Source organism: Rhipicephalus microplus, chromosome 1 (genome assembly GCF_043290135.1).
Source record: "Rhipicephalus microplus isolate Deutch F79 chromosome 1, USDA_Rmic, whole genome shotgun sequence".
Classification (NCBI taxonomy): Eukaryota; Metazoa; Arthropoda; class Arachnida; order Ixodida; family Ixodidae; genus Rhipicephalus; species Rhipicephalus microplus.
In genome coordinates this window covers 243,707,289-243,729,285 of record NC_134700.1, presented here as the reverse complement: position 1 = coordinate 243,729,285, position 21,997 = coordinate 243,707,289, and the positions used below count along the sequence as shown (strand labels likewise).

Genomic DNA, 21,997 nt, shown 5'->3' with positions numbered 1-21,997 from the left:
CACTAGTTACATACAATATGTCACCAATCAAACCAATCAATCAACGTACTACACAATACAATCAGCCACACTTGAAACAACGGACACGGACAACAATACGCACTACAATGCAGTCACATGCATTGAACAACCAAGACACTTAAGGACTAAAGCGATAGAAAACCTATTCAGTCCAAAGTCCTTGGAACAAAAGTATGAATGATACTCGTCCGAGAATCACTCACTCAAAGTCCAGCGTTGTTGTCGTTCCGCAGCTCTCTGAAGTTTCTCTTCCAGGAAACCTCGCCGGAGTTTCTCTTCCAGGAAAACTCCCGTCTTCAATAGGCCACTCTCCAAGCTTCAAACTTCTTCGCCGGAAATCCGTCGGCTTCACACACGCAGCTGTTGCCCGCGTCTTCGCTCGATAGCGGTAAACCCACGCTCTTGCCTGTAGCTCGAGCCGTCCCTACGGACCAAAACTTCGCCGACTACACGGCGGAATCTCGACGCGCTCTGGCGTTAACTTCCGTCACCTCCCGATCTGTCACTACGGGCAGAACCTTCGCCGACTCCACGGCGGAATTCCTACGCGCTCTGGCGTTAACTTCCGTCTCCTCCTGTTCTGTCGTCTCGGCCGCTCGATTAAATACCTTCCGCGCCACCTTCCAGAAATTTCTGGTCATTTCGTCGGCGCGATACGCGGCGAAGGCTGGAGAGAGGCGAGACGGTTTGTCAGCCCTCCGCGTCGGGTGACTCAGCTCGGCGTAGCCACGCCTCCTTCGTTCTGGAAATTTCTAGCGCTTGCCCGGCCGCCGCTGCGGGGTGAGGAGGTTCGTCTGCGAAGCCGTGCTTCTGCGGGGAGAGCGCGCGCCCGGGAGCCTTGGATGTTTGCTTTCTTTTTTTTTCTTTTTACCTCGCGGCGTTTCTACCGCCCGTTGTCGCAAGGATTTGGCGGCGCGCTCTCTTTTTAGCGCTCGTTCTGTGACACTGCCCCCCACTTTAAGAATATTATCTCATAATATTCAAAACCACACAAACGAGCGCGGAAAGTCACCACACACTCTCACAGACTGTAACACCATCAGTCGCTCATAACACTTCACATTCACAATAGATCACGCAATACAATCTTACATTGTAGTTCAATTCCACAACACATGAAATATAGCCACAGGTACATGCCTACAACACTTCATCACACATTCCAAACAATACAAACGTACAAAGTTCTGTCGATACAACAATTATACAACACTTTACATCACATCATCGCACAGAACACTGACTCGCTCGACATACACTTGAGACACAGGATAACAAGAACAATAACACAACATATGGCACTCAACCCTGCCAAACACAATCTGATTCCACCTCAGCACCTATCTTGAGTACTTCGAACAGCGCTTGCGCCCTTTCTTGCGGTGCTCGCTCGACTTCTTGTTCTTCCACGTTCCCTTTCGGCGAGCCCTTTCCAACGACGATATCTGAGGCGTCGTCTCAGCCATCGTTGTCTCTTCCGACACCGTTAACGCGTCATTCCATTCGACGGGTCCTGTCTGTTTATTTACCCGCTTGATCATACTTCTACATTTTTCCCGACTGGCCAACTCCGTCTCCTTCACACTGTCGGTCGGTTGAGGTCGTGCCGACTTAAGTCCGGTTGTTCGACCCGTGAACTTATTCGACACGATCGTCTTCTCCTTCGCTGTCTCTTGCGCCGCGGCTTCGCCTTGGGCTCTAGTGAGGTCCGTCACGGGATGCTCCTCCACTGTATCTCGCGGCCGCTGTGTTGGCGAGGGCTCTATCTTCGGGTCTTCTCCCAAACATTCTGGATCACTTGGCCCTCGCGCCCCGTCGATGTTTCCGATGACAAGGTCATACAGGGGGGTCGTCATGCATAACGCAGTAACCTTCCCGCTGAAGTACGGGGTTTCAACCTCAATTTCTGCTTCGGGAAGCATCCGGACCGTACGGTCAATTAGGCAAACCGGTTTCGTTCTGCCTGTCAACTCTCTTTCCCGTACCAAATTTCTTCTCACGATAACCGTGGAGCTACCGGTGTCTCTTAGAACCGTAATCTTCTTGCCTGCAATCTTTCCAGGAAGCGTTGGCATTCCCTTCGTAACACCGGTTGGCTGTTTTGACATTACAGCCCCCACAATAGGAATTTTCTCCCCATTCTTCAACTCTACGAATCCATCAGTGACGGCATTATTATCAGATTTCGGTGCCGCTTGCACACAAGATACCTGGTGAGTTTGACTCACTCCGTTCCGACAAGCGTCTGCTTTGTGCCCAGTCTGGCCACACTTAAAACATTTTACAACCGTAGGGCTCGTAAAGATCGTTCGACAGTTTTTCGCGCGATGACCCACTCGGTTGCACAGAAAACACCGCGGAATGCTCTCTGGTGCACGCTTCTTTTCTTCGGGAACCAATTTCTTCGAATCATCAGGACACTCCTTCTTGACCTTTGCCAAATTAGTTCCTCCTTGCGCTTCCTTGTAGTGCGTATTGTTGTCCGTGTCCGTTGCGAAACAACGGACACGGACAACAATACGCACTACAATGCAGTCACATGCATTGAACAACCAAGACACTTAAGGACTAAAGCGATAGAAAACCTATTCAGTCCAAAGTCCTTGGAACAAAAGTATGAATGATACTCGTCCGAGAATCACTCACTCAAAGTCCAGCGTTGTTGTCGTTCCGCAGCTCTCTGAAGTTTCTCTTCCAGGAAACCTCGCCGGAGTTTCTCTTCCAGGAAAACTCCCGTCTTCAATAGGCCACTCTCCAAGCTTCAAACTTCTTCGCCGGAAATCCGTCGGCTTCACACACGCAGCTGTTGCCCGCGTCTTCGCTCGATAGCGGTAAACCCACGCTCTTGCCTGTAGCTCGAGCCGTCCCTACGGACCAAAACTTCGCCGACTACACGGCGGAATCTCGACGCGCTCTGGCGTTAACTTCCGTCACCTCCCGATCTGTCACTACGGGCAGAACCTTCGCCGACTCCACGGCGGAATTCCTACGCGCTCTGGCGTTAACTTCCGTCTCCTCCTGTTCTGTCGTCTCGGCCGCTCGATTAAATACCTTCCGCGCCACCTTCCAGAAATTTCTGGTCATTTCGTCGGCGCGATACGCGGCGAAGGCTGGAGAGAGGCGAGACGGTTTGTCAGCCCTCCGCGTCGGGTGACTCAGCTCGGCGTAGCCACGCCTCCTTCGTTCTGGAAATTTCTAGCGCTTGCCCGGCCGCCGCTGCGGGGTGAGGAGGTTCGTCTGCGAAGCCGTGCTTCTGCGGGGAGAGCGCGCGCCCGGGAGCCTTGGATGTTTGCTTTCTTTTTTTTTCTTTTTACCTCGCGGCGTTTCTACCGCCCGTTGTCGCAAGGATTTGGCGGCGCGCTCTCTTTTTAGCGCTCGTTCTGTGACAACCGGTACACTTTCGTCACGAACGTGCTGCGATCAGCGCAATTGACACAGTATTCTTGATCTGAAAATTTTGAGCAAGCTGTCCTCAAAAAAGGTAACGAAAGCAAGAGAGATAACGAGTACTGCTGTGTAGTTGAGAAACACCCCAAATACTCATTTCCCTTAGTGGCTTGACTGGTAAGAACAGGGGAGAAAATTAAAAAGAAAACTATGAAGTCGGCATCTTTATAGCTAAAACTGAAAAGCTCAGTTTACAGAGCACAGGACGCATCATACGAAGGTTGTAGGCTCGCTCACAGCCAGCGGCAAGTTATCTTTCTGTCCACATTTCTTTTGTCACATTTGCGTTACAATTACTACTAATAGCATACCCATGCTTTCTTTGTCGTTGCTGTCTGCTAGTTCTCACTTAAAACAAAAAGTCACTGTTGTTCACTTCACAGTGAGTGTTCTGCAGAGCGTTTCTTGTTTGTTGCTGTTGTTATTGATGCTGTTTACAGTAAGAAAGGGCTATCTATACAAGAATACTGTTAAAATCTAAGGATCACAAGACAATGACTCTGGTAAGGCATGCATCTGTCACCTCGACACACTCCAGTGCCGTCTGCGCTTCCTGGTGGGCCTTGCGCGCTTCGTCTCGCTCCTGTTGCAGTGTTGTGGAGGTGCTGCTATACAGCTGCAAAAAAATAAACACCATGTATTAGCTCGCTTGGGCCACGAAATATCCTCAACCATGCGTTTTATGCATAAAAATTGTTCAAGAAGTGATCAATATGCAACTGATGCACCAGCAGCAATGTCACGCAGAAATGATTATTACTGGAAAATGCTGCTCTTAGCAAATATTTTTTAAGCATGTGTAGTAAAGATGACTGGCCTCAGCGGCATTGCTCTGCGCCTCAGAGGCATCGCCATCGGCATGAGCTCTTGGTTGCTGCACTCGGCCACTCACTCCTGACCACTGCCTATTCTATTAAACCTCTTAGCCAGTCACCATGTGTACCAAGCAAATCGCGGCATATCCACAGAGTGAATGATAATGAGTGGTCAAAGCAGCAGGATCGTTCAGTGTTACCATAAACCAGCTGTGACATTGCCCACACAGGCATGTAAATAAGTGGCAAAGCAGTGTACAATTATATTCAATGTTTATTGATCATAAATGGCATGTTGTATTAAGTTGTGGATTTCATTTTGCCTTCATAATTACTGCCTTGTGGTACATGAAATGTAGGGTCGAATGTAGGGTCGAATGTAGGTTCAATCGAATCTAGCTTGTAGTTGGCAAATACAAGGTCTATGCACGTCCCCCTGGTGGTTGTAGGTTGTTTCCAGCCATACGAAATGCATCGTAGAGCGCATCAAGACATCATATACTGTACAAGCCAGACATTGTCCAGGATGTCAACGTTGAAGTTTCTGAGAAGTATGAAAGGGTTGTTCATGTACTTCGTTTATTGTTAGCATGGCAAGATCAATGCATTTTTCTAAATTGTCTCGAGAGATATTCGGGGCAGAGTACACTGTCAAGACAACGGTTCTGTCGTAGTTCGTCGGAAAGGTTCATTGCAGCGTGTTCGCCTTTGTCAGATTGGCTTGTTCTTAGTAGGTCGAGATTCCGCGTGGCCTTTTGCAGTTTCATTTACATGTCAACGCCACCCACTCGATGCTTTGCTTACTTAAGTGCATAAGTGCAGACGACGGAGAAGAATTTATTGATTTGCAGTCCATTTGCATACCACAGCTTGGTAAAGCAAAAGACATCTGCTTGCATTATTATGGGATCTCGCTTGACGTCGTCTGCATGAACATTGAAGGAGCGAGCATTTGGCAAAATCGGGGTAAACCCTGTCATTGGATCTACGTCTTCTTGAAAGGCTCTGAGGCACCATTGTGTCAGTGTCTGCAACCTGTGTTACTCCAGATGCTTGAACTCTCTCTCTCTCTCTGTCTCTGCATTTTTTTTTAATATGGGGGGGGGGAATTACTGCGACATTTGCGAAGCGCTGTCGTTGCTTCTGTTCACAGTGATTGTGAAAGCACGGCATTTCAGAGCCTCCACCATAGTGTTTTCGGCATCTGCAGCTATTTCCTCGATGATGGCAGTCTGTTGTCGTACACCCACACCTGTTCCGCTTCAAGTTCTCGCACTTTGGGAACATTTTCCAAAACAACGTTCCTACATGATCACTACAGTCGCCGACCGTTTATTCGAACGCCGAAAATTCAAACATGCCCGTTTATTCGGACATCTTCATGGCACCGTCACTCTCCCTATTGATCCCAATGTAAATTCACGACCGAAAATTCGGACGCCCCACTGTGCGCCATTCGATTATTAGGACTCCCGTTTGACTGATCGGATGCGTCGCCGTACGCCATTACACGCTGACAGCGATGTTAACAATACGTTTGCTAGGTTGCCAGCACCGATATGCTGCACTAGCTAAGGATGGATGTCGTGCCAGTGTCAAAATGCACGCAGAAATCGCCATTGCTGATCTCGAAAGCTATGTGTGGGGACGCTTTTTTTTTTTTTCCAAGCCAGTCGAGCGGCCAAGCCACCTACAGAGTCTGTTCGCTGTGGCGTTTGGCGTATGTCAGCAGTGTCAGTCAGCTGCTTCTGCGGCTAGGCCTGGTTCGTCTAGTTCTCTGTGTTCTCGCTCTCTTGCGTGTTCCGTGGCATGCTGAAATGGCTCCGACGCCACCCGTTGCTGTGCCGTCGGGAGTGAAGAAACGCGGCCAATGTGGGAGCTACAAGATGCTCACGATGATGAAGAAAGCGGAGATAATTTGCCTGGTAGAAGGCGGCCGACCTCAGTCTGAAGTGGCTTGAGAATTTTCTATTTCCAAGCAAACCGTCTCGGAAGCGTGCGTGTGAGCAGACATGACAGTTTTTTCGGGCGATAGGGCCTATAAAAGTGCTTGTTTTTCGAGTGAATCCGTTTTTTCGGACTCCCAATTATTCGGACTTTTCGGCGGTTCCCATCGAGTCCGAATAAACGGTCGGCAACTGTATACCTTTTAGCGGCAAGTTTTCCTCCACAAGAAATACAGAGAAGATGCATTCAGCAAAGGAATCGCACTGCCTACCAGCTCTTTTGGCAGAAACTTCCTATGTTTCCCTGCCCATTTTCAGCAGGAACGCAGTTCTCATGCTTCTGCGAAGCGATCTGCACCTTTACGTCGGCCTTTCCGCCATGCGAAGCGCTGTACACATGGTACAAAATCCATACTAGTCACTGCGAAGTCTACTAGTCTGCGAAGTCACAAATCACGGAAACTCAGCTGTGTGCCAGTCCAGAGACACTTGCGAGTACTTCCTTGCTTACACCGCCATAGACCTTCTAACTGAACTCGGGGAAGTACATGCACAACAACGTAACAGACACAATTTATGCCTGAGCAGGCGGGATGGGCCTAACATACAAAATGTGGGGGCCAAGACAAACGCAAAAGTAGTGATACCTTTTTCCTCGTCTTCTTTAGTACGATGTCGAGCGTGTCTCACGGTCGCCGGCTTTCGCTCAGAAGTGTTATACTACAGTGCCCATAGAATATCCTTGGCGGTGCTCTATGGTATGGTTATAAAAAACTAGAAGTGTAGTGGCAGGTGCTTTTCTGCAGCACTGCAACTGTAGCAGCGAGAAAGACCTATGTAAGTGCATGACAAAAAAACGCCTCTTCTGTGGTGGCCACCTTTAGGGACATTTGAGGTATTATTCATATAATCGGGACTTAAGTCAAAATTCTGAAGTCTCCCAGACAATTAGGGAGAGTTGGCAGGTGTGCACTGGTTTTGCGATCTTATGTTACGGTGTCCAAACGAGGTTCAATAAGGATCTATGTGGAATCCACAACATTTCCATATTCTTTTGCCTCTCATTGGTCTTGAATGAAGACGATTTGATTGATTGATATGTGGGGTTTAACGTCCCAAAACCACCATATGATTATGAGAGACGCCGTAGTGGAGGGCTCCGGAAATTTAGACCACCTGGGGTTCTTTAACGTGCACCCAAATCTGAGTACACGGGCCTACAACATTTCCGCCTCCATCGGAAATGCAGCCGCCGCAGCCGGGATTCGATCCCACGACATGCTGGTTAGCAGCCGAGTTGAATGAAGACGAGTAAGTTTTCCCATTGTCAGTAGATAAAATCATAACTGGAGCTGTTTCGGGACCTCGTCGCTTACCCCTCGCTCACTCATTCAAAAGTTCCCGCACACTAAACTCAGAGGCTTCCTGGCATTTTTCTTTTTGCTGCCGCTTTCCCAGGCCTAGCGTTCATTTCCATCTATGGCAGAAAGAGAATGTTCCATGGTCACCATCATCATCTGGTACCTCGCATGTGCACTTCAAGGATATCAGCGTCATCGTCATCGGGTATACACTCAAGCCTCGATATAACGAACCCAGATATAACGAAATATTGGTTATGACAAAGTAAATAAAAAATTGTCTTGCAATAAATATTGTGTTAGGAATAGACCTTTATAAGAACTTTTCTTAACAAACTTATTTTCATGTAAGAAGCGACTTTGTTATAATGAGGTTTGAGTGTAGTGGGTACCTTGCATGTGATATGCATGAGCTAATGCGCTTGCTCTTCATTGTCATCAGCATCTTCACCATAGTGGGACAACTAACAGGCCTAGACCATAAGATGCTTCACCCCTAAAAGGCAACATTCTGGTGAGTTAGGGTGAAGAGACAACTATTTCGTCATAGTACAGCTTGAGACGAGAGACATGGACAAGTTTGCAGCCGAAATAGTGTAGCTCTGTCAATAGCGTGATGGGCTCTACTCTAGACCCTAAGATGCTTCACCCCTAAAAGGCAACATTCTGGTGAGTTAGGGTGAAGAGACAACTATTTGGTCATAGTACAGCTTGAGACGAGAGGCATGGACAAGTTTGCAGCCGAAATAGTGTAGCTCTGTCAATAGCGTGATGGGCTCTACTAAGTAATTAATGGAGGAGGTTTGCTCAACAATGTAATATGGTATGAGGTATTTGGTAAAGAGTTTTATGGAGCAGCTAGGTGCAATAGTGGGTACCTTAAGCTATACCTAAGCACCAGGAAAAAAATATTGGTGCTGAACCGTCACCAGGTTGGCAGTATTGCTGCTGCTACTGGTCCTCAATAGAAAAGGAGCGGGCAAGTTCACAACATTCTCCAGCATGTTAGGTTGCTTTGGATGATCAGGTTCATATTGAAGGATGGTGTCAACTGTATGTGGAGGTTCTCGTCCATATAAAAAAAGAGTAGGGCGAAAATCCAGTAGTAGCCTGTGCTACAGTATTAAAAGCATAGCCGAAGAAAGGGAAACCTTTGTCCCAATTTCGATGATCAGAGGCGACATAAATTGATAGCACATTGCCAAGAGTACAGGCGAAGCGCTCTATCGTGCTGTTAGTTCGCGAACAGTAAGCTTTACTTGCACTCTGCACAACCCAGCATTCATCAAGTAACGCCTTTAAAGCGTCGGAAAGGAAGGTGCAGTCTCCAACGCTTAGAAGCTCATCAGGGGTACCATGTCACGGAACGAAATGTTCCAGCAGAAATATTGCAACATCATGGGCTGTGGCAGTCGACAGTGTGGCTGTTTCAGCATAGCCTCCCAGTTAGTCAATCGCAGTGATAATCCACCGGTCACCAGCTAGAGTTGATTGTAGCAGTCTGTATATGTCAATGCCAACATTATTATTGAATTGACTACGACAGCAAAAAGGTTGCGATGGATAGACTTGTCTGGGAGGTAACTTTCATCGTAGGCACTGAGCAAGCGAGCAAAATAACTTCCCCACATAGTTACGCACTTACAAATTAGAGTCAAAGCCTAGTGTAAGCCTTAAAGAGGGCTACATTTGCGCATTGTGGGTCTGCGCGAAAAGCGTTATATATAACAGCACAGAAATGGCGGGGTACTACAAGAAGCCACTTGCGACCGACAGAAAGGTAGTTGCATCAAAGGACATCCCAAATGCAGAAGTTGGAAGCCGGGCGGCAGAGAGCCAGGCTACCAACTTTTGAAGAGGTGACAGGATCAGAAAGGATGCTAAGGGCAATGATCCCGGGATTTGCTCGTCATTCTGATGTCATCTTGCGTAGGGTGAGTGAAGCAAGTGTAGACTCAAGGGCAGATAGGCAAGCCCATCCTCTGATACTGGGGAGTAAGAAAGGGTGTCAGCATCCATTTCGACCGCATTTGTTAATAACAAATAACGCGAATGTCATACTTAACTTGTGACGTTTGAGGGCCCAGCAAGCTAGTCATACAGAAGGATGACCAACAAATGGCAGTAGTGGTCAGTGACATCAAATGCATGATAGATAAGGGCGAAAGTTTCTGAAGGCCAAAATACAAAGGCTACACGCCCTTCTCGGTAACAGAGTAGTTAGCCTCGGCTTTTATAAGAAGTCGAATAGTGTAGGCGATGACATATTTACCAAGTCCTGCTTTTAGCGCAGCGCCAAGTCCAACACCCCTGGTATCAGTGTAAAACTTCAGAGCAGCAGCATCGATGTTGTAGAGGAAGGGCAATGAAGTTAGCAGGCAGCATTTTGGTGAAGGCAACGTCAACTGGTGACCAAACAGAAAGGTCCAAGTGACCACTAAGAAAGTCTGTCAACGGCCCACATATAGAGGTGAAACTTTGAATGAAGCATAGGAATTATGACGACAGGCCGACAAAATTACAAAGCTTCTTTAGGTTGTTTGGTTTCAGAAAATCGGCGACTGTGCAAAACTTGGCAGGGTCTGGACAAACGCTATCCAGTGATACGATATTTCATACGTTCTTATACATAGACGTCTTAAAAAATACTGGCACAAATTTTAAATAATTTCAGGTTGTCGCTTTAAATAAAAACACGGGTGTCAAGAACCCTAAAAAGAGCGTCATGGTACTTGGATAGTCACTGAATACATCTTTAATACTGCTATCTTAAAACAACGATTTCGGTTTCAGTATCGAGTGGTTGGTGGCTTCGCAGCAACGTGTCAAGAGGTGTCTGATGTCATGGGACGGCTGCACCTCACGGCATACTAGCAACAGCAGCCGGTTTACTGTCAGTCACATGTGGTTCATGTAAACAACGATGAGTGAATTACAACCCAGAGAGACTTGAAGCAATTTCTGCGATATAGGCTGCATGCAGAATGAAAATTTCTCTAACCCAGGGAACTATGTTGACTTGTCGTAATAATGTCCATTGCAGTAGGGCTCCTTTCGATGATACTGGATGACGAACTTTAATATCAATGTAAAATATTTTCGACGTGTTGTCTGGCTCCGGTGTGTGAAGAACGTTAATATTAATGGTGCAAGCCATGGAAACGGGTGAAAGCGGGCTTCAGTACTGTGGATCAGCTTTGGGAGCAGGAATAATGCAGTTTTGGAGCAGCTTTGGAGATGTAAAGAGGGCATTTTGGAGAGCTCTGGAGCAGCAAAAGTTGTGTTTTGAAGCACAAAATTTAGTTTTGGAGTAGATTTCTCGAGCCACACATCACTGTTAATTACCATTTTTTCTTTCTGGTAAACACAAAAAAATTCAGTGGTTTTTACTAAGCATGTGGTGCTGATCAAGTAACCAGACTTACCCAAAATGAGTATTCATTAAACCTTACATCATCAAAGGGGAAAGTACAGCAACTACAAAAAAAAAAACACAAGCGACCTTCTGGACAGCTACTAGACTTCAGACGAATGAAAAAATTTAATGTTAAAATGTTGCAATGCTCGAAATGTGATTAAAACACCGCATCCAACATGAACGGCAACTCAAGACTAGAGATGAGTTACTATATAATAAATGTTTTCTACACAAGTAAATGTAAATAAATGTATAAAGGTAAATAAATGTATAATAAATGTCTATAATAATAAATGTAAAAAAAACTTATGTTGCCGTCATTGAAGTGGCACAGCCAACATGAGAACCACGAGGGAATTTAGATGCACTCACTGCTCCATTGCTAGGCAATTGAGTGAATTTGTATTGTCTCGGATGATTTTTGCCATCATCGTCGCCGCCGTCATTCACGTGCAGTCGCCGACCGATTTTTCGGACCTGGCGGGGACCGAAAAAAAAGTCCGAAAAGTTGAACAGTCCGAAAAATTCGTTTTTGTCAGAAATATGAACTTTATATTGCATCAGGCAGGCTTAAGAAGGTCCATGATTCTGCCTTGCCTCATACTACGCTTGGGAGCAATTTGGTTCCGCCATATTTACGCCAAGGTGACATTGTTACCGCGGTGGCGATCTACGCTGCCGACAGTTGCGGGCGATCATTGTTGTTCTCATCCGAACTGCTCTCCGGCTGCGGCACAGCCTGGCAAAGAAGTTCTTCGCCTGTGGGCTCCGCGCACGAAATTGTCATCGTCCGCGCGAGCGAATATTTCATTGTGGCAGGCACATTCACTTCACTATTGCGCAGCCCCCCCCACCCCTCCCTGTGCGGTGCGATGACGACAGTGCTGACCACTACGGCTGACCGAAGACGAGAAATTGGTGCCATGCCGCTTTTCTTAAAGCAGGCACGGCCTCCGAAACCTCAAATATGACGTTTGCTTTCCAATCTTGGAGGCAGGAAAGCCATTTTAAAATTGAGCCACTGAGCTTAGTCAAGCCGTCAGAAAATTCAACATGGCGGCGTTCATACAGGTTCGTGGCGCAGTTCAAAACATGCGATTTAGTCCAAAAAATCCAACTTTGGGAGACGAATTCATCCCAAAAATTGGTTTAAAAAATGCATTAGCCTTATGGGAACCCTGACGGTACAATTTTGAAGTCCAAAATATCCAACAAGTCCGAATTTTTGGAGTCCATCCGAAAAGAAAAATCGGTCAACGACTATCTCTCTCTCTCTCTCTCTCTCTCTCTCTCTCTCTCTCTCTCTCTCTCTCTCTCTCTCTCTGTGTGTGCGCGCGCGTGTGTGTGTGTGTGTGTGTGCGCGTGTGTGTGTGTGTGCGTGTGTGTGTGCGCACGGGTGTGAGCGTGCGTGCGTGCGTGCATGCGTGTGTGTGTGTGTGTGTGTGTGTGTGTGTGTGTGTGTGTGTGTGTGTGTGTGTGTGTGTGTGTGTGTGTAGTGGGAAAGGATGCGCTAGCTTCCTCTTTCTGTGGAGCAAACATCACCTTTCGGTTGGGGTTGTCTGCACGTGCACTTATCTCATGAGCAAATGGATGGGGGGGGAGGGTGCTTTTGGTTGTTGCGCTATCGCGGTAATGAACAGCACGCGGCTTGTGCGCCCACAGCAGGCGGGAGCTTTTATGGGATGAGCTCTCAACACGAAAAATGGCGCCTTTGCCCTTTTGGCGAAAGTATGACTTCTTTTATTAATTAAGGTAGGAAATCTATGGACAATCGACGGGTTTTCTCCATTGTCGCCATGTTCCGCCTAAACTACAAGTTGGTATCAACCGCCACGCATCGTACGTTCGACCCGCGCGTAAAATTGCGCAAGCTGGGGTGATGAGCACTGCTCAAGCAGAGATTAAACGAGACGGACAATCTCCGTCGCTTGGGGTGCGCACGCGTCAGCATCTCACCGTATGCTAGAACTACCATTGAATGCTCAAGCAGAGAGGAAACACGCCACCCGTCCTGAACAATCATGAAAAGACGCAGGGGAAAGGTAGGTAGCTCGAGCAGCACCCGGGAACTTTGATTCTAACGAGGACGTGGTTGCGACAGCTGGCGCACGCGATATCGGCAAGCATCAGCGCACGGCTCGTAAAGCCTTCTACGTGGTGCGCTCTCAACGGGAAGAGATTGCGCGAGAAGAGAATTTCTCCCTGGAGCTTATGTACTTATTCTCTTACACCACAATTTTGTAGTTGTGAGAGTGTGGTGATATCAGATACAAAAGAGCTAGATGTCCGCTTTCATATTGTCACGGGGTCATGATGTCGACGAAGGCAGCAGCAGCTGTTTTCACGAGTGATCTATTTGGGATAACCTGTGCCCAGAAACTGAAACGTCACTATACAAGCAATACACGATGTAGACTTATAACAGCAAACACAAAGCGCCGGCCGTCGATAATTATGTGTATGGCATTTATGCGTATGCCATCGAAGATTCTAACGTTATCGCTAGCGGCCGCAAAGTTCAAAAAAAACTTTTATGTACACGTTGTGCGCGTAATCTCATTGAAAGGTTTTAAGATTATGTAATGATCCCCAGTCATTCAGGCGCGGTTTGCGCAAGGCAGCTTTACATGCGTATTGATGCGGTAACAAAAATAGAAAGAAAGGAGTGCGTGCGGCATCACCATTACAACATCACAAATTGTTGCTATTGCGGACATCGCTTCGCCGGTGACACTAATTTATTTAATTTTTTAGTTTATATGACAAAAGACTAGCCGCACCGTTGCCGACCAACCGCCGAGCACACCATGCGGCTAGTTTTTTGCAACACCACTGCCGTCTTTATAGTTTGCCTAACAGCTTTGTTGTTAAAACATATATAGAGTCGTATAATGAGGTATGCACACAAACGCCACATTAACAATAATTATGCATTGTGTTCACATGACACAAAGTTCATGCATGATCCGAAATACGACGTTTGATATGGGCACGGATTTTTATATGGATGCGGTTGCGTCTTTTGTGTAAGCAACACGTGTTGCTCGGCCGATGATAAAACTCTCGACTAAATTTGGCGTTGCGCGTGCAAATTGCCATTTAGGCGCGGCCTAGGTCAGATTGGTGCAGCATGGCGCACTTGGGGCAGCACTTACACCCCTGTGAAAATTAAAAATGTCCCTTTTGGGGTGCCTCAAAATAACATAAGTACTCCTTTAAAGGGGCTTATGACGATACAGCGATGGTGTCTGAATTTCCAGGCATGTCCGAAAAATCGGGCATTCGAAAATCAGCAGTTGAGTATCGCATCAAACAGATCATTATGTACCATATCGAATAGAACACAATCCGATTCATTATTCAAGCTTTCCAAATATATGCACACTCCTATTTTCTGGCTAGCCCGTACAGAACTCATCGGAATTGTTTTTACAATCTAGAAAACGCTCCTTCCATTACAAAAAGCAACGCACACAGGACACAAGTAACTGCTTAATCTGAATGCATTTCCAACCTTAGGGAGAGATGTGCAACCTACATCACAATTTTCAGATAATCAGTAATGTGATAAAGTATATCTATGCTCAATTGGACAGTGCGTGTGCGTGCATGTGCACATAAAAGTTGTTGGAAGTTGTTCGGTCATCCATATCGGCGCTGTTTCGTACATGCACAACTTCTTGTGCTGCAGTATTTTGCAGAGAAAGATATGTTTCAAGCCTGGACTACTGACCTGCTTGAGTGATTCCAGCTCTTCCATCTTGGCCAACAGCTTGTCCTTGTATCCATTACAGTCATCGAGCAGGGATTGAGTCAACTCGTGCTTGTCCTTGAGCTTCCTTTTCAGCTCTTTTTTCTCTGCAATAACAAACTTCTTTCAAGTAACCTCAGTGGGGGAATCTCCTGTAACAGTGCAGATGTTATTCACATGGCACACTTAGCCTCGAAAGCAGGTATGAAACACAATAGGCAAAAATTGCTGGATCAGCTTGGAGAAAAAAAGTCGGCAATTTGTGCTCCGAACTGCATACAGTACAACAAAAATGCAGCGAAGCACCACTCCAGTATGCACACTAACAATGTTTTATTGATATTCTGCACATCAATTGAATCAATTGAGATTCTGCACATTTCTATATTATCTGATTGATAGCATGAATTGTGCAACAGGTTGTGCAGCAGGCTATGATGACATTAAACCTATACCAATAAAATATGTCGCCAATGTTATATGCCCTGCGGTGACACATATTACTAACTTGACTTTTGCTACCGGCATGTTTCCTGATGAATTAAAAATAGCTCGCATGTGCCCGGTTTTAAAGGGTGGCAATAACCGAGAAATTGCAAATTATCGACCAATATCGGTACTACCGATTCGGTCAAAAGTTTTTGAGAGTGCTATTAATATTAGATTACAAAAATTTTTTGCGAAGTACAATGTCATAAGTGATGCCAAATTTGGCTTTCAAAAATGCAAATCTAGCGAGCTTGCATTACTTAATATAAAAAATTAGATACTAAGCAATCTTGAGAAAAAACTATATACGCTCAGACTTTTTGTTGATTTTCGTAAAGCGTTCGACACCCTGCACCATAGTGTTCTTTTAGAAAAGCTTAATAACTACGGTGTGCGTGGGGTTGGTAATAAATTACTATGGAATTACTTAACAGAGCACTATCAGTATGTTGCTATCAATCAAGAGATATCTCCACGTGCCAATGTTAACACAGGTGCACCGCAAGGATCGATACTTGGCCCTCTCTTGTTTATAGTTTATGTTAACGACTTATGTGATATTCCGGGTTCTCCTAAATTAATCATGTATGCTGACGACACCAATATTTATTTTTTTTTTGCTGGTTACTCAATCCCTGAACTTCAAAGTACTGTGAACACATATTTAAATAAGTTGTCTTGCTGGTTTAAACTTAGGAAGTTGCGACTAAATGCGAGTGAAACTAAATTTGTGTTGTTTGCGCCTATCAACAAGCCACGAAACATTAGTATAAATGTCTCCTTTGAGAGCCAGCCTTTAGAACAAGTAAGGGTACAAAAATTCTTAGGCGTGTGGTTCCAGGAAGACCTTTCTTGGAATGAACAAATAAATAAATTAGTAACAAACTTAAGTAGAAGCATTGGATCTATATACAGACTATTTCTACCATTACCCTTTTGGCTAAAGAAAGCGTTCTACTCTGTTCTACTCCAGGCTAAGTTATTGCGTCTTGTGTTGGGGAACGACAGCACAGAACTATAGGACGTTACTCACGTTACAGAAAAAAGTACAACTAATCGACGGGTACTACGGTCACCCACAAGATTTTAGCAGACTTCCGTTATTTTGGAAATATTTCTTATTACAAGCAAACCAAATATATTACTACAAGTTAACAAGTTACTTTTGTACATAAACAATAAACTATACCCCATGTTTGATTCTTCTCGGTGTGTTGAGTACTGTCTCCGTACACCTGGCATAAGAACACCGAGAACTAGGACCACCTATGGTCAGCAACATACTAACTATCAAATACCCAGTCTCCTCAACAAACTTGAAAATTTTGTTGACCCAAATAAAAAAAATTCCAAAAATACATTCAGAAAATTCTCCTTCATAATTGCATTGAATATTTATTTATTTATTTCAGAAGTACTCCCAGCCTCATACATGAGGCCTTAGGCAGGGGTGGGTGATACAAAAAAGGAAACAAATATGAAGATACAACAGGAAAGGAAACACGTCACGTAGAGCTACACCATCAAGAACTAGTGCATCAAAGCAAAAAGCCAGTACTTACACAATTGTAGTGGTTTACGCGTACACGTACCAAAAAAAAAAACTGATGACAAACATCTGCTCATACAGAACTAAGAAACAAACATCATATAACAATTCAAAAATCGGCAACATTTCAAAAATACAATGCATTGATATGAAAAAGTGATAGGAAGTGGAATATAACTGGAAGCCTGTTCAGGATGCGCGGTGGAATAATAGAGGGTGAAGCGCAAAGAAAGATCAAAGTCAAGTGGGTTGCTGGTCTAAGTTTTCCCATGAACGACTGAGCGGTTTCGCAGTTCAGCAGATCGGCAGAAAGAGCATTCCAATTAGTGACAGTACGCGTAAAAAAATGAGCTTTTAAAGGCTTTTGTTTGACAGGAATATTCCTTCAGTTTTTTTGGATGCTTGGAACGAGTTGATCGGCGGTGAACCGTTTTTATGTACGCGTGCTTGTCTATGCGTAGCTTGTCGTGGTAAAGTAGAAACATGTACTTTAATCGATCGTGTTGCCGTCTTGCCTGCTTCCAAGTCAGCTTTTTTTAACAGTTCACTGGGCGACGTAAGAGCACTGTAGCGATTATATACAAATCGGATTGCTTTTCTTTGAATCATTTCAAGTGTTTTAATATTTACTTGGCTATGAGGGTCCCAAACCACAGATGAGTACTCGAGGATCGGGCGGATAATAAAAGTTTTATACGCAATTAATTTTAATTTTGAGGTAGATTTGCGCAAAGACCGTCTTAGAAGTGCTAGTTTCTGTAAAGCTTTCTTTTCAATGTAGGCAGCGTGCTCATTCCACTTAAATTCTGCACTTCATACAACCCCCAAATATTTATAAGTTTTAACAAACGATAGTTTTTGACCATTGATGGAATATGAGTGTTTCAAAGGAAGCCGCTTGCGCGTAACGGTCATAGCTACCGTTTTCTTTTCATTAATCTTCATTTGCCACACTGCACACCAAGAAGATATTTTTGTTAACGCTGCATTTAAAAGAACCTGGTCGTCTGCACTACGTATTTCCTGATAAAGAATGCAATCATCTGCAAATAACTTAATAGAAACCGGGATATCATTGGCAATGTCGTCTATAAAATTTTAAAAAAGAAGTGGCCCAAGCACAGAACCCTGAGAGATTCCCGATTTCACCGGTCGTGAATCAGACTGGACGTTATCTATAGAAACTATTTGATTTCGATAAGAAAGGCAGGCCTCAATCCATGAAGTTAATGTACGGTTTTTTAGTATAAATTTGAGTTTTGCGAGAAGTTTTGGATGCGACACGCGATCAAATGCTTTTTCGAAGTCTAGGAAAATCATGTCAATCTGGCCTTGCCTATCTAGAATCACTGCAATGTCATGAACGGTTTCCAACAGTTGTGTGACGGTTGAGAATCCTTTTCGAAAGCCGTGTTGTCGGTCATTGATTAAATTATTTTCCTCGAGAAAAACTGAGAGGTGCTTGAATATAATATGTTCTAATACCTTCGCACATGAGCAAAACAAGAAAATCGGTCTATAGGCGGAGACGAGAGAAGTGTTAGGTGATTTGGGTATAGGGATAATTTTTCCGAATTTCCAGTCATCTGGAAGCGCGTGCTGTGACAGTGACTTCTGAAAAAGGATGCACAAAAACTTCGAGCACCATTCAGCATACCTCACAAGGAACGCGTTAGGTATGCTATCAATACCAGGCGTCTTTTTGGGATCTATGTTAAGAAGCAGAGACAAGATTCCTTCCTCAGATATTGCAAGGACGCTTATTGGTGGAATATCATGAAGCGTTGTTGAACATGGCCTTCTCCCATCGTCATCAGTAAACACCGAACAAAAAAACGTGTTAAATTATTCTGCAATAGTTTATTAGTTACGATAGTCCCATTTACACATATATTATGAAAGCGCTTCTTGTTTGGGGCAAAATGCTGCCAGAATTTTGCTGGGAATGACAGCAAGAAGTTTTCTAAAGTGACGTTATAGTACTGATCTTTTGCTTCCTTGATACTGTCTTTTAATTCTTTACGCACGTTTTTGACTTTAAGCATGGTCGACGGAGTGGGGTTCTGACGATGCTGTTTTCTTATCCTGTTTGCCTTTCGCCCCAAACGAACAACTGGCATAGTAATCCATGGGCTAACATTTTTTATTATTTTCACTTTTTCTGGCACAAAGTCACGAACGCACTGCAACACAAGGTTTTTGAAGAAACACCAAAGGTTGTTAACAGTACAAGTACTACATTCAGAAAGTAAAGTGAATGGAGAAAAATGTAAGTCTAATGTGTCCAGTATTTCTACGTCTTTTGCGCGCGAGAAGACAGACACCACGCGTTCTTCCCTCTTGCCTTTTGGAACGTCATTAAGATTAATGCACATGTAAACCAATTTGTGACTGGATATTCCATCAAGCACATTGGTGTCTGCCACATGACACAGCATGCTGTTGCTAACGAAAAGATCCAGAGTTGTAGCAGTAGCATTCTGTACGCGGGTTGGTTACTTAACTAGTTGAGTTAAATCATGAAAAATGACTATATCGACTAAACGTTTCGCTGCATTTGAAGACGGTACAGGAAAATCAGTATCCCATATAACTGAAGGAACGTTGAAATCACCGCCAACTATTATATTACTAGAGCAACTGTGGACCATGCAAAGAAATTCATTAAGCTTATCAAATAATGCTTCGTCTGTGCCTGGGGGGCGGTAAAAAGCGCCGACTATGAACTTAAGATCGCCTGTGTCTACTTTCACAATTACGCATTCAAGATCTGGTATATTGGCTAATCTTTCAACTTGTAAGGTTTCCTTAAATATGATTGCAACTCCGCCACCTCGACTACTCCTATTTTGCGATAGATGCGGTAACCCTGGGGCGTGATCTCATCGTCACCAACGTCAGTGTGAAGCCAGGTTTCAGTAATTATCAAAAGATGAGGGTGATACGTTAACACAACACTGTCTAAATCATCGTTTTTTGCTAGAATACTACGGGCGTTAATATTTAGGCATTGAAAAAGTCCCCCGTTCTTGTGGTTTCATTCGTTGCGAGTTGCTCTGGTAAGCGGTCTGCTCGCAGAGACCATTCCACGCTAAACTTCATCTAATGTTAGCAATCGATTGTCAATCTTAATTTTGTCATGTACAAGTTTAACCTTTGTGCCCGATTCCCTAATATCTGAAGTGCTGTTTCATAGAAACTTCCTGACGTGCCGAGTGCTTGCAGAGAAATCCTCCGAGACTGAGATTCCCTTCCCTTTTAATTTGAAGCAACTGTTGAGAACGTTAACTTTTTCCCGGTAGTCGAAAAACTTCACGATCACTGGCCGATTTTTACCATGCTGCTTTCGCCCTAGCCTATGAGTTCGCTCGACTGAGTTTACGTTCACGTCTAAAGCATGCCTCAACCCATTGCAGACTACGCTATCCATGAGGTCGTGAGAGGCGTCATCATTCTTTTCCGGTATGCCGAACACGACAAGGTTTTTACGCCTGCTTCTGTCCTCTCAATCAATGAGCTTATGTTCCAAGTCTTGAACCATATGTTCCAGGCTGCGAAGTTTATCGCTGAATCCTTTAATTATCTCAGAAGTTTCCTCCACAGTTTTTCATTTCAGCTCGATATCATCAAGCCTTTTTTGAATGTTGTTTTGACCTTCAATCAACTGTGACAACAATCAACTGTGACTTTATCATTGTTTGCTCAGTGTGGTAGATCAAAATGCTAGTTTTATTGAAACAGCAGTGTTCATGTTTATTGTGCATGATTTAAATGATCTTAAATGGCTTATGTTTAATATAATAATAAATATGTCTAATATAATATTTCAATTAGTTATTACTTTATGTGTACTAATTGTTAACTGTATAGTTTCAATGCTGTTATTTGCTTTTGAAATGTATATGTTTGCAAATGTGTTTTTGATCTCACTTATTTTACATATTGTGATAATGATGTTTTTCTTTAATGGTATTTTGTCTTTTGTTATGTACAGGAAAATAAATAAACCTCAAACCTCAATATGGTCCACTGTGGAGTAGCCTGTACGAAATCCTGCTTGGTCCTTTAGTTGATTAAACTCAAATGTTTGCTGAATTCTATTACCTATTATTTTTTTTAATTAAAGACTTAATGTCTACTTTTTCATGAACTAACGTGATGTAGGCGTTCTTCCCAGATTCTGGTCCCCTTTTGGTCAAGAGACCCTTTGTATATAAGGTGGCCAGTTTTTCTAACACAATTTATCCGCCATCTTTCAGAAGGTTCATTTTAACCTTATCCTCACCAGCGGCTTTGGCTCTTTGCCTTCCTTCTAGAGCTTTCCTTACTTCCCCTGCAGGAATGCAATGGCAGATATAGAATTTGAAGCAATTTTAGAAGCAACAGAATCTTACTTTTGGAGCACAAAAATACTAATTTGGAGCAGGTTACAGGACATAAAACATCTACTTTTTATCCCAAAAGACCAAATTTAGAGCAAAGAAGGCTTACATATAGAAAAAAAAGTATGTTAAGCCATTTAAGATCACCTAAATCATGCACAGTAAACATGAACACTGCTGTTTCAATAAAACTAGCATTTTGAGCTACCACACTGAGCAAACAATGATAAAGTCCACATTAGCACTTGCTGCGTCTGTCCAATCCTGTGACAGAATCCATGAATTAAAATGTAGATCTGCTAAGCTGGTGACCTTGAAATTCAAGGAATTCGTGAAACTGCGGAGTAGGGGCAGTGAAAAGAAAAAACTTGCGCAGTTTTTTTTATTTTTAAGGCGGCAGAAGTGTCATACACTGCTCCAAATGACTGCCAGTAAATTTTTCAGACATCAGCGATTATACTAGTGCTCGCAATTATGCAGTAGTATACACACATGAGTAATTGAACAAAATTTGCTGTTCCGTGAGTAGCGCTGACAGCCCCTTCCAAATCATAGTACACTTTTCCGCAGGAAACGGTGTATTACAGCGAAGGTGGTTCAAGCAGCGTTCTGCACGGGTTAGAACAAGGCCAATAAACTGTTTACCACCGCTACCCCCCTTTCTTTTTCGATGGGGATTAGGTTTAGGGCACAACAGTCCGGCGTTAGCATCACATATCGCCGTATCGCCTGGACGACGCAACTACCGCAACTAGATAGAAAAATGTATGTGCCATTGTTATGACGACGTCGCCGGCAACGCCGGCGTTCGCAACCCG

The 21,997-nt window shown here is 44.3% G+C and overlaps 1 protein-coding gene across 4 annotated transcripts in view; it reads right to left on the bottom strand.

Moving 5' to 3' along the window:
- The window catches only part of LOC119185037 (uncharacterized), a 147,711-nt gene that overhangs the window by 108,181 nt on the left and 17,533 nt on the right, over positions 1 to 21,997 (bottom strand). For all 4 annotated transcript variants that reach the window (XM_075891913.1, XM_075891926.1, XM_075891907.1 and 1 more), the window contains exons 4-5: positions 14,742 to 14,866; positions 3,992 to 4,084 (exon numbers count right to left, since the gene is read on the bottom strand). In XM_075891913.1, coding sequence (XP_075748028.1) covers positions 3,992 to 4,084; positions 14,742 to 14,866 — 218 coding nt within the window. The remainder of the gene's footprint in view (positions 1 to 3,991; positions 4,085 to 14,741; positions 14,867 to 21,997) is intronic.